The sequence below is a fragment of the Danio rerio genome, chromosome 23 (genome assembly GCF_049306965.1).
Source record: "Danio rerio strain Tuebingen ecotype United States chromosome 23, GRCz12tu, whole genome shotgun sequence".
NCBI classification, from domain to species: Eukaryota; Metazoa; Chordata; class Actinopteri; order Cypriniformes; family Danionidae; genus Danio; species Danio rerio.
In genome coordinates, this window is record NC_133198.1 from 16,334,543 (window position 1) to 16,348,037 (window position 13,495).

The window sequence follows — 13,495 nt, forward strand, 5'->3', positions numbered from 1 at the left end:
GTCAGCACAGAGATCAAGCCTCTTATCGGAGAATGTGGATATTATGGTGTTTTTGAAGAAGATCTTTCACTAGTCTACACTGCAATTATTTATTTAATTTTAGTTTACTTAGTTAAGATGGCTGCACTAAAGAGAATAGTTTTTTTCTGACTAGTCTATATTGGAGGTATTTATTTAATTTTAGTTGTTTACTCTGATATCCTGACTGTACTAAAAATGTAATGAAAAAGTTAATTAAGAAAAAGTTAAGATGTTCTTGTTATTGAGTGAATTGTCCCTTAGCATTGCTGTTAACATGACATCAACCCAAACCCCACAGCAAACAGAAACCGAATCATGGCTCCAAAACCGTGAACCGAACCGAACCGTGCCTTTGGTATATCGTTACACCCTTAATATATATATATATATAAGAATTTTAAGAAATGATGTTTGAAATTATGTTTGAAATTATATCAGAAATTATTTGTATCAGAAATTATAGTTGTGGGGTAGCACAGTGGCTCAGTGATTAGCACTGTTGCATCACAGCAAGAAGGTCGCTGGATTGAGTCCCGGCTGTGTCAGTTAGCATTTCTGTGTGGAGTTTGCATGTTCTCTCTGTGTTAGCGTGGGTTTCTTCCAGTTGCTCCAGGTACTCCATAAACTACTTCACACACATATACTACTGCCAATTTAATGTGTATGGATGTTTCCCAGTCCTGGGTTGCAGCTGGAAGGGCATCTGCTGTGTAAAACATATGCTGTATAAGTTGGCGGTTCATTCCGATGTGGCGACCCCAGAGAAATAAAGGGACAAATTCGAAGAAAAATGAATGAATTATAGCTGTAGCCAAGACACTTTAACTCAATCCCTTTATTTTGTGGAAGACACACACACACACACACACAAAAATTAGAGATCAGCAATGATTGAAGCACAATGAAAGATTACCTTGACAAGTCAGTGAAGACCAAGATGATTTGCCAGCCAGTTAAATAGCGTTTATAAGATAATTAAAGCTGCATTTCACCTAAAACAATAAATTCTTTCATCTCCACATCCTCTACTTTAAAACCCATTTGAGTTTCTTTCTTTTGTTGAAAACAAAGCAAGGTGTACTGAATAATCTTTAATAAACAATTCAACAGAAGAGAAATTCATAAAGGTTTGATGCCTGTGAGTGCGAGGAAATTTTCATTTTTAGGTAAACTCTTTAATCTCTCTTTAGTTTTTAATCTCTGAATCTCTTTGAGGAAATATCACCAGCATGTTCAGATAAATGCTGCTAACTGTGAAGATTTGAAAGTCTTGTGTAATCTTAATGCATGTTTAGTCTCTTGTTGTTTATTTCTACCATGCTTGAGAATAAATATGCAGCTCATGAAATATGCTTAAATGCGGCTCATTTAGGGCCTTTGGACTTCAGAAACGACTTTAAATTTAGGAAATCTTTGTTTTTATTAAAATCTGATTTTAATATCCCATTGAATCTATGGAAACTGAACATCATTTGATTTTTAGCATAATAGAAAAAGTGGACTTTTTAAAGAAAGTCTTTGATATTATTTTTTCGCTGGACACCTGGTCATATGGGGTTCTTTGCAAATGAACAGGCAGATAAAATGGCCAAGGAAGCTCTACAGTTGGAGATACAAATACAAAATTCATGTGTGTCATGTTAAACTCGTTTTAAATTTGAATATCAATGAGAAATGGCAAATGGAATGGATGAATGTAGAAACAACAAATTGTATGAAATGAGTTCATTTGTAAATGAAAAACAATTACTATTTGAAAATAGACATAATTAGGTTGCACATAAGAGATGTAGAATCGGACACTTATGGATGTAAGACTAATCAGATGTAAGACTTGCACGCTTGTATTCACTGATAATACCTATTTGTGATCTGTGTAATAAATATTTTGATGATAAAAGATATTTTAATAGATTGTGTATTTTTAAATGATATTAGAGAACATTTTATTCAGGATAGTTTTAAGGAAAATATTAAGGGTAATGTTTGAAGAGATGTCTTCTGAAGGAATTTTAGAATATTTATCATTAATCTTACTAAAAGATTGTATGTGACTTTTTTCAGTGTTGTTGTTTGTTTTGTTTGTTTTTGTGCAATGTATGTTTAAGAAACTGATATGATTGTATGTTATATATTGTATATTTAGTATAGGATTTCCCATGAATATATGCTGCTGATATGGCATTAAAACATGCATGCATGCATGCATACATACGGACGTGCATACATACATGCATGCATACATACAGTTGGAGTCAGAATTATTAGCCTCCCTGTTTATTTTTTTTCCATAATTTCTGTTTAACAGAGAGAAGATTTTTTTCAACACATTTCTAAGCATAATAGTTTTAATAACTCATTTTTAATAACTGATTTGTTTGATCTTTGTCATGATGACAGTAAATAATATTTTACTAGATATTTATCAGGACAATTCTATACAACTTAAAGTGACATTTAAAGGCTAAACTGGGTTCATTAGGTTAACTAGGCAGGTTAGGGTAATTAGGCAAGTTATTGTATATTGATGGTTTGTTTTGTAGACTATCAAAAAATATATCTTAAAGGGGCTAATAATTTTGTCCTTATAATGACATTGAAAAAATGTAAAACTGCTTTTATTCTAGCCGAAATAAAACAATTAAGACTTTTCTCCAGAAAAAAAAATATTATCAGACATACTGTGAAAATTTCCTTGCTCTGTTAAATTGGGGTGGGGGGGCTTAAACTTCTGACTTTAACTGTATGTACATACATGCATACATACATGCATACATATATAAATGTTTTGATGTCCAATGTAGTAGATGTGATGTTTGTGTATGTTTAAATAGGAGGATGTGTCTCCAGCTTCAGCTCATCTGACTGTAGCGCAGCAGAAATCTCACAGCATCATGGAGTCTTTTGAAAACCCCTTCAGAATGGTACTTTGCTTTAGTTGATGCATTTTGTCAATTTATAAACTTATTTACTGATTTATTTAAATTTTTCAATGCTTGTTTTCAGTATTTGCCATCTAAGGACATTCACATATCAAAGAATGCCAAATATGACCCCTCTTCAAAGATCTATGAGGTATTTTATCTTTTTGCTTTAGTTTACTCTCTTGGTATTGGAGTTTAGTGTTTGTATGTGCATATGTGATTTTAGTCCATCCATCTGATATGTGTTATTTATGTTTATCATTCTTTATTTATTACTATTTTTTGGGGATTTATTAATAGTTATTTTTTGTCATGTATTACTGATACATTATGCATATAATTATTTGCTATTCTTTGGTTACTATTTTTATTTTCTGTTTGCGCATTTTTTAAATTTATTTTATTTATTTATTTTTTTTGCCTTGGCTAATTACAAAATGACTCTATTTTTAAACCTTTCTGCATGAAATGCAAAGGTGTTAAGGCTATGGTTCCCCCCTAAATGAACATTTACTCACTATTCACTATCCCTCTAATGGTTCCAAACCTTTGAGTTTCCTAATTCTGAATAAAAAGTTATTTACCTGTAACCAATGACTTCCTTGGTAGGAAAAATAAATACTATTCAAGTCAGTGGTTGCAGTTTTTTAGATTTTCTTTTGTGTTTAACAGAATAAAGAAACTCTAATTACTTTTTAGCAAGTAAATAATGAGTAAATGATTTGAAATTTCAGTTTTGGGTGAAATATTTAAGTTGAATACGAAGCCACTGTTTGAATGTCAAAAATTCAGGAACTCTTATTATCTTATGGTTGTTTTTTTCCCACTAAGCCACATGAAATTTAGTTTTGTTGCTCTGTTTAATGCAGATTCATAACCGGTGGAAACTGCAGAGTATTGAGCAGCAGCAGAAAGAGGCTCAGGCCAAACAGCAAGCTAAAGAACAGGCCAAGAAAGCTCAAGGTACAAACAACACAACTCTGGTGTGCAACGCTAAAATAAACTCTCTTTCTGTGATTGTCATTTACTCATAGGCAAAGTAATAAGATGTTTGTTCTTCACAATACACTAAAATTACAAAAATATAAAAAGAAAATACCAGCGTGTGGCATCAAACGCTATAGTGAGCTGTTTTGTATGGCAAACTATTAGGGATGCGCAGAATATTTGACTGCTAAAAATTCTCAGATAAAATGGGCATTTTTGGTTTTGAGCTGAAGGAGAATTCACTATCCGTCCAGCCGTCATCACTGCGGCATGTATGGCCTGTGGGTCAGCAGATTGAAGCCCCTGCTTGATACACAACAAACTCCATTGTAGGTCACCTTTCACAGTTTTATCTCATTATTTTAAACATTCTCACAGATATCTTTTCACAGAAATAAAATGTATCTGGAGTAACAGTAAAAAAACGTTTAAATATAAAAATGTAAATATGTAAACACTTTTTAAAAATATAAACCGTTATAATTATTGTGTGTGGATGTGTGTATGTAGAGTTCAGATGCAAAAGCCGCTAAACGCCACTTAAGCCAAAAATGAGATGATGATATTGAGTGAATGCTTTAGGCATGTAGTACATGTTTAACAAATTGATTTGATTCAAATCGTCCAAATCCCAGTGTCAGCGCATTCAGAAATAACAATTTGTTGGCAAAAGCCACTAAACGTTACTTGGCTTTGACAGCAAAAGCCGCTATATCCCGAAAACCAATCAGAAAGTGCAAATCGAATCATGTGTTCAATGTAGCAGCGCACTAATACGCCGGCTTTTATAAGGAGACTTTTATTCCGCTTCCGATTTAAATTTTAAAAGACTGATTTTGATGAGCTGGATGAGCCTGTCTGACTGTCAAATGAAAACGTCCCTTACCTCAAAACTCGTTGCATTATAAGGGGCATTAGAAGGAAATGAAAACACTGTAAAGTTGGAAGTGTAAGTTGCATTCATAACGTTTCTAGTTTCACGAAAAAGATGCCGTTCTTTTATTCCACATGGATGCTGAGGATAAACAAGAGACCAAGACTGTGAGTATGGTGAAAATGAATGAATGAAAGCTTCTAAAATTGTCTGAGAGGCATCCCCTTTTTGCCCAGTAGGTCTACCTTGTGTTTTATTTGTTAATTATGTTATTTAAAAAAAAAAAAGATAATTATAATGTATAAAACTATAATTTATTTGTGTTAATCCATAATGCCTATATGTCTGATAAGCTTTTTATATTAATGGACAATGCACAGATATTGATGTTTCATAATGTTTACTCTACATTATTTGAATATAACAAGCTTAGTTGACAATGTTTACATTGTTCTATATACATTAAATCTAAATAATATCCGAAATGACATCAGATTGTTAAGATTTAATTAATTTCAATTTTAAAGTTATTTATTAATGCACTTACTTGACAGATTTCATTCCTTCATTTTCCTCCTGCTTTTTCCCTGGTTTATCACAGCGTAAGGAACCGTTACTTGCTTGACAGAAATCTGTATTTCAGGTGGTTTGTGTAATGTGTTTTATGTTTGGTAAAATAATTTTTAATAGCATCTTTAGTGATTTTTAACAAATTACATTGTCTTGTCCCAATAGGTGGATTTAGAGAGTTTTGCATAAAAAGCAGATGTGGATTTAGCTGGTTTTGACACTAAATAAAATCTACCTTGTTAAAAACCAATGAATTGTCTAAAGTGACAATTTTGAAAAGACTTTATTTTATTTACCAGCTAATAACCTTACCATTACATATAAAATTAAATTTCTGAACCTAATCAGAGGAGCCTGATAGAAAATGCTCATTTGCAAGAAAAGGGGTCTGATGGATTTAGAGGGTTTTGCATCTGAACTCTTCATATATTAAAACTAAGTGAGCACTTCTTGTTGAAAATCTAAATCAATTGGCAACACTGCCAGACTACCGGAGCTTCTTTCTCAGCCTCATGCATGCTGCAATTTACTCATTTACATTCCGTGATATACACATAATAAAGATGTTCCTGCTCGTGTACCTGTATATTTATCTATACACAAACCACACATGCTCAGCGAAAAAGCAATGTCTGCTCAATAATGCAAGAACAGGACATACAGTATACTATGTAGTATACTTGTTCTTGCTGCTTTCACCAGTGCTACTGTGTTTTAATGGCAATGCTGTGACAACTCTTGACTCATTGACTGTCAGAGCAGCTTAACTTAGCAGCTTGGTGTTTAGTTTTTGATTGTCTTTTTAGAACAGTTTAAATTTGAGTTAAATTTACAAAATGTCTTGTGTAATAAAATGCTAAATAATAATTTTAAAACATTTTCAGTTTTGGTTTTCAATCAAATCCAGATCCAGTATTTTCATTTTGGTGCATTCCTTTAAAAAAAAAATCTGTTGAAGTGAATGAGTCCGGAAGTCTCAACATATGCACAATACCCCGCAACTGCTCTATTGTGAAAAATAAAGTGGATACAAACTCTGCTAAGCCACCTTCCTTAAGATTTATGTCCTAAAATGTTTATATTTGTGTTTCAGAGGAACGAAAGAAAGCCAAACAGACCTACCAAGAGTCGCTTCAGAACGTTCACACCGTCAGAGAGCAAGTGAAGGTGAGGAGCTCCACTTCACCACATTTGTTTATTTCATCTTCATCTTTCACTAACATCTGTTAACAATCTTGTGTTTTAAGGAAGCAAAGCAGGCTGGACAGAAAAGAGAAAGAGCTGCAAGTGATGTCAGCGAAGACAGTCTTAAACCAAACGTCAAACTCTCAAAGAGCGAAGGTGAGACAACGGTGGCTGATCAGTCTACAAAACCTGCAAAGAAGAAACAGAAACAGAAAACGGCTCAGGAGCCCGAAGCTCCCAAACAAGACTTTAAACCTTACGACTACAGTCAGTCCAATTTCAAATTATTCGCCGGTGAGTGATCTGCCATGTTTTATTTTCTTAAAGCAATAGTTTGAATTTCACTAAACAAGATATCTTGAAGAATGTTGGATAAAACAGCCATCGACTTCCTAAGTATTTTTTAGTTCCTATTATTGAACATATTGAATATTATTGGCTGTTTATTTCCCTTATGTCCTTTAAAATATCTGGTTTTGGGTTTAACAGGAATTCATGAACACTTGAGGAAATAGTGCAGAAATTGTCTTTGTTTTTGGGAGTGATCTGTCTTATTAAGACTCTTCAGTGTGTTTTCTTCATTGTTTGTCTTTAATACACACAGGTAAATCAAAAGACGGCTCACACTTTGATCCAAACAGACAAGGACCCAAGCAGAAGGTATGAAGTTCTGTTGTTTACACTGCTCCACTCATTTCTGTTCTGTTGACATTTTAGTCAGATCACATGTAGATAAGGGAGACTTTCACTTTCAATCCAACAGCTTCATTAGCCGCGTTTCCACTGTTGTGCCTAAATTAAGCGTGCCAGGCCAATCGCTTTTCCACTGTCACTACCAGAGCCTGATCGTGCCAAAGTGTTGCTTCCTCTGGGCCAGCGTCAAGGCCTTTTTCAGCTCACCAAATACCTTGGGCAAAGAGGGCCAGCTAGGGTGGAGGGGCGGATGGAGAGGCGGAGTTTGCCCCAGTCTATTAGTCCGACAGTGGAAACGCAACATGATTTCGGCCTCAGTGCTCATGCTCCCGGGCTATTGGCATGGCCTGGCCCAATAAAAGCCCTGTCTCACACTGGTCCGACAGTGGAAATGCTGCTATTGAGGATGTTTTAGTAGGTATATTATAATGTAAAATAATAATAATATAATTTCTACATTAGCACCCAATGAGATTACAGAAAACAATCCAGAGCAGCAGCTTTCAATATGCTCAGATTGCTGCAAAACTATAGCACCATGTGTTTGTTCGAATCAATCGGGACTGTAAGAAAGCAATGTGTGTTTTACATTTGAGTATTTTCATAATACCATAAAGACAAAATTACAATTTTATTACTGTCTGGCAGCATGCTTAAAGATTAATTGTGTTTCCATCCAAAGATGTCAATTAAACTCTTGCATTAAACCGGAATATTGTGTAAAACTTTTGCAAATAAGTTAAGTTTTATCAACTAATTTTGAGAGGATCTAGTGCTATGATTGATCGTGGCTGGTCCTGCATCAACAAACATGGATTCACCTTATTGGTTTATCTAAGTCTTAATGACATTGATCAGTTTTGGTCCGGCTTATGTTTCCTTTTTGAATATTTTTTTTATTTTATTTTTAAATTTATTTAAAATCTGTACTAGGCTACTACTATTGACAGTAATCGTTGATAAAATAACCAGCCTTTTCGCAAAGCCTTACGCCTGTTTCACACCGCAAGCGTCAGCTGCACGTGAGCAGAGCGTGCGCAGCGCGTATGTCAAGCAGAAGCAGCACGCAGGCGTTTGCCTTTCACACCAGCTGCGTCTGCAGCTCGCAGCTCTTCGGCAGCTGCTGCAGAGATCAACCTATCTCTGTCTATTCTATCTAGTTACCTATGTCTCTCTATATACAAATACACTTTATAAACTTTTCATCTGCACCAAGGCCCACAGAAGATCCCTCCTATGCTGTTTCTTTAACCTGCATATCTTTATTTTACAAATTTTATAGATCAAACAGTACTGTATGCTTCTCAAGTTCTATGAGTGTCTACTTCAGTCAGAATACAATCGCCTGTGATATCATGCCATTTGTTTTTTGATCGTCAGGTTGCAAGTTATAGGCCTAGTTATAATAATATTTCTACAATATAGTTATAATGATATTTACACTTGATAAAAGTAGTGTTACTTTCTCCGCTTCAGTGATGTCCAGCAGCAGAATAACAGTTCGTTAATTCATGCTCGTGCAGAGGATGAGACGGACAAAAGTAATTAATGCATGTCATTCTTTTACTTATTTTCGTGTTGTCAGGTTCAGAGTGCAAACAGCTCCCGGTAGGAATAACTCGAGTGAACATAAAACAAAGCCGATTAAAACTTTCTTGCTATGCTTGAGCTGCACAGCACACAGCCAGCTCACATAATCCAGCATGCGTGCCGAACTACACTACCCACATTACACTTTGCTATGGACTACAACTCCCCTAAATATTTTATTTCCTCTTTCCTGAAACATAGTGGCGACTTAAGCAAAACTGATACTAAAATTGTTTTACATTTGGTTTTGTAGTTCGGGCCTTAATAAATGTTATTTATTTAATCGTTTAAGTTCATTTGATTGACTATATATAAATCATTTGACATTATTAACGCATTTATTGGGTAAAATTGCTACTTTTTACTGTCACTCAATGTGTTTTGGTCATTATCAATGCACTGTCAATTTAATTGAGCGTGAGCAGCGCGGCAAAAATAAACCCAGCGCCGAAACTATCGCTGCACAGCTGCTTCAGCGACCCTCGCGCTGACGCGCTGCTGCTGCGTGCGGTATGAAAGCTCTAAACTGTTAACGTGGATGCCTAAAAAACACGAGCTGCTCACGCTCTGCTCACGCCCTGCTGACGCTTGCGGTGGGAAACACCCATTAGATTTTCCTGCAGGTTTGACGCAGACTAAACTGTCTGAGGCTAGTTTTACTTAATAATCCCTCACCAAATCTCGCCATGATGAGACAAAAAGTTCAAAAGAATGTCCGCTTATATGCTTCAGCACCAAAAGACAAACTGTTCGGTCAAATAAAATATTCATATAAGTAAAATTACAATGAAATATCCACAGTGTATATTTGGCTGTACATTTTCTGTTAATGACAATCCATATTGTGCCTGTCAGTTTCACTTTTATTAATTTAATTAACTACTTAAACCACAAAGAGCCAGGCTTTACAAACTATTCACGGCACTTTCCTTGGAGGAATAATCTCAGTCGGAAAGATGAGTGAACAGAAACTCATTGTGAGAATAATCTCAATGTAGCTTATTATTTGACTTTGACAGACTTTGGAGGAGGAAGTACCAAAATAACCACAGCAACATTTAAGACGTTTTACAATGTCTCTCCATTGGTTTGTCTGTTCAATGTCATCCCATCTTGATAAATCAGTTTTCATCGTAGTTTACACATGCGTTTCTTGTTTGCATATGTTTCTTAATGCACATTTTCATAATTGATGTGCATCTTGCCATTTCTAAGCATTTTTTACTACGTTATTTCAACATGTGTATAAACATAGCTGATGTTCAAGAACAGGAGAGCTGGTCTCTGCAGCTGTTTGAATAAGTCAGCCTTTCCACTATAGTGCATTTAGACATGGCTCCACTCGACATTCTTCGTTTGCATTTCCACTGCAGTTTAGTACCGCTTAAAGTGGGTCTAAATATTGCTAAAGTTGCAGCTCTACTGCTCTGACTTCCTGAAAAACATTTAACGGAACTTTACTCTCACTTGGAAGCTCTCCTGAGGTGTTGCTAAAAATGAACTGGGTACGGAAAGCGGAAGAAAATAGGGTCATACTGAACCGCACTGTACCATGCAGTAAAAAAATGATGTAAACAGTTGAAATTGATTTGATTACATCTGGAAGTGAAAGTATGTCTAAAGCCTTTAGACCCCATTTTCACCAGTGTTAGCGTCGTCCACTTACGATGGAAATTTTTAGCAAGACTTCTAATTTTCAACCAATTCTGCCTCAGAAAAACCTAAAAGGACAGAAGAAGGGCGGAGGGGGAGGCCGGAGCATGTCTTATGTTCCCGCCAAATCTGACAGGTAGTGTAACGCTCAAACATTCATAGCTGAATTTACTTTCAAGTTTATTACTATTATTATTTTTATTATAATTATTATTATTTTTAATTGATTGGTATTTTTCTGTTTGCAGAGGATTTCGGCACAACTGGCCCAAGAGATAGAGGTCTGATGCTTGATCTCTCTCTCTCTCTCTCTCTTTTTCTCTCTCTCTCTTACTCCCTCCCTCTCTCTCTCTCTCTCTCTCTCTCTCTCTCTCTCTCTCTCTAAAAGTGTCCTAGAATACACTCAGTGTTCCTCAATGAACCATTTCTGCTTGTATACAATAATTTGTGGAGTTTGTTTCATTAAAATGCGATTTTAAGAGATTGTTCTCCTGTTTAAGTGCACAAGTGTTCATTTGATCTTTCGTTTTATTCCTCAATCTTTTTGTGCTGGAGAAACTTGATTTTGGTCAAGGTTAATTTGGTGCCATGAAGATTAAAGGTAACAGTTTCAGTACCAATTCTCTCAATGTGTGTTTTTTTTTTTTTTTTTTTTTAATATATTTATCTTTGGGTTTTTGCTCTTGATGGGACTGTATATGGACAGGAAGCAAAGTTAGAGAAAGTGAGATAGTATTGCGTAAGGTTTACAAGCAGGGATTTGAACACAAAACTCGGGAAGAGCAGTTGCGGTAATTGACCCAGTTCCCACTATTAACTTCTGGCTTATTATCATTGACTGACTCAATCTGTGTACTTTTATTTCTTTTTCTGCACAGAATTTAGTAAAAAATAAAATAAAATTGCAACTCAAAATTCAATGCAAAAGATTTTGATTGTATGAGCTGAGAACCTAACCCATACAAAAATACACACAAATAATAAACAATAAAAATCCAATTACAAAGCCACAGCAGGTCTGACATAATACATCCACTGACAAAGAAAATATTGCTTGTGTATAATTTGTAATCTAAACAGTTGCATAATTAATAATATCACTGGGATGGATGGATGGATGGATGGATGGACGCATTGACTGATTGATGGATGAATGGATGCATTCATTGACTAATGGATCTATGGAAAGGTAAATGGATGGATGGATGGATAGATGGAGGTACTGACTGACTGGATGGATGTATAGATGCTTTCACTGACTGATAGATCCATGGACAGGTAGATTGATGGATGGATGGATGGATTGACTGATTGGTTGGATGGATGAGTGGATGAATGAATATATAGATGGATGGACGCATTGACTGATTAATGGAGCGAAAGATGCATTCATTGACTAATGGATCCATGGAAAGGTGGATGGATGGATAGATGGATGTATTGACTGACTGACTGACTGGATGGATGGATGGATGGATGTATAGATAGATGCATTCATTGACTGATGGATCCATGGACAGGTAGATTGATGGATGGATAGATAGATGCATTGATGGATGAATGAATGGATGGATGGATTCAATGACTAATGGATCCATGGATAGGTAGATTGATGATGGATAGATAGATGCATTGATGGATGAATGGATAGATGCATTCATTGACTTATGGATCCATGGACGGGTAGATTGATGGATGGTTAGATGGATGCATTGATGGATGAATGGATGGATGGATTCATTGACTAATGGATTTATGGATAGGTAGATAGATGGATGGATAGATAGATATATGCATTGACTGACTGACGGATAGATGCATGGATGAACAGACAGACGGACTGATTGATGGATGCATTCATTGACTGATGGATCCATGGATGGATGGATAGATGCATTGACTGGTCCATGGATGGGTAGATGGACAGACAGATAGATGCATTCACTGGATGGATGAATGCATTGACTGCCATAGTCAATGCATCCATTAACTGATGCATCCATTAACTGATGAATCCATGGATGGATAGATAGATATTGACTTTTTACTTGTACTAGACTAGTCCTTCATGTCCTAAATCTAACTAATACCTTCCTACTAATGAGTAGCTAATTAATTTATTTAAAAGACTTTGTTAATAGTTTTAAAGTAAGAAACTTAACTTAAAATAAAGTGTGACCAGATATATGTGATTCTGCATGTGCTGTGCTACCAAATCAGAAGTTAGTGCTACATCTGTAAACTCATTTTATTGCCATATTTAGCTGATTTAATTACTGCAAATAAACACTACGTCTACAGGGGGCACTTTATCATAACTGAGCTCTACATGTTTCCTCAAGCGCGCCACTGTAGATGTACAAAAACACAAACATCCGCTGGAGACTATTCTATATAATGGAAATCTCCAATGCAACACAAATGTCGTTTGTGATGCTGAGAAGAAACGAACATAAAAAAAAAATAGTTTAAATCCTTCAACTCTAACTATAAATTTCTTGAGTGTTTATTTTTCAGATCATGCCAGGTATAAACGTGTCTCTGCTGAGATCGAACCACATCTTCACTTCCTGCTGCTCAACACTGCGGTCTGCAACAATAGGTGAAAACACTGACAGGAAACACTTCACTAAGATGCTTTTGTCAGCTTCTACAAACACACACCACAGTCATGCTTTTTAACACCCATTCAAGTGATGGCAAACAAGATGCATCAAAAGTGAATATCAAGCACACTAAATATCTTAATATTGTTGATTATGATATTGACATTATGTATTAGACAAATCCCCATATTCTTTTGAAAATATCTTGACATTTATGTTCTTAAAGTACAAAGACAGTTAATTGGGAAGTTCCAAATATTGAAAGTATTGACACGAAGGGGAGTGGATAGTTTCCATTTATGGGCGAAATGACCTTTAAAGCAATTCAATATGAATGTTTCTCTTGATTTACAATTTATATTACTATATTTGTTTGGAGTAAAATATTGTGC

The 13,495-nt window shown here is 35.4% G+C and overlaps 1 protein-coding gene across 6 annotated transcripts in view; it reads left to right on the plus strand.

Moving 5' to 3' along the window:
• The window catches only part of exosc10 (exosome component 10), a 31,960-nt gene extending 20,843 nt beyond the window's left edge, over positions 1 to 11,117 (plus strand). For 3 of the 6 annotated variants that reach the window (XR_012398279.1, XR_012398280.1, NM_201089.2), the window contains 8 exons: positions 2,856 to 2,945; positions 3,028 to 3,096; positions 3,815 to 3,908; positions 6,470 to 6,543; positions 6,624 to 6,855; positions 7,166 to 7,221; positions 10,560 to 10,633; positions 10,746 to 11,117. Coding sequence is in view for 1 of the 6 variants with exons in the window: in NM_201089.2 (NP_957383.2) it covers positions 2,856 to 2,945; positions 3,028 to 3,096; positions 3,815 to 3,908; positions 6,470 to 6,543; positions 6,624 to 6,855; positions 7,166 to 7,221; positions 10,560 to 10,633; positions 10,746 to 10,776 (720 nt within the window). In the remaining 5 variants the exon portion in view is untranslated. Of the gene's footprint in view, positions 1 to 609; positions 2,265 to 2,855; positions 2,946 to 3,027; positions 3,097 to 3,814; positions 3,909 to 6,469; positions 6,544 to 6,623; positions 6,856 to 7,165; positions 8,246 to 9,455; positions 10,634 to 10,745 lie in introns of those variants that run through there. The other 3 variants (XR_012398277.1, XR_012398281.1, XR_012398278.1) reach the window with 3 other exon arrangements.
• The last annotated feature ends 2,378 nt before the right edge of the window (positions 11,118 to 13,495 follow it).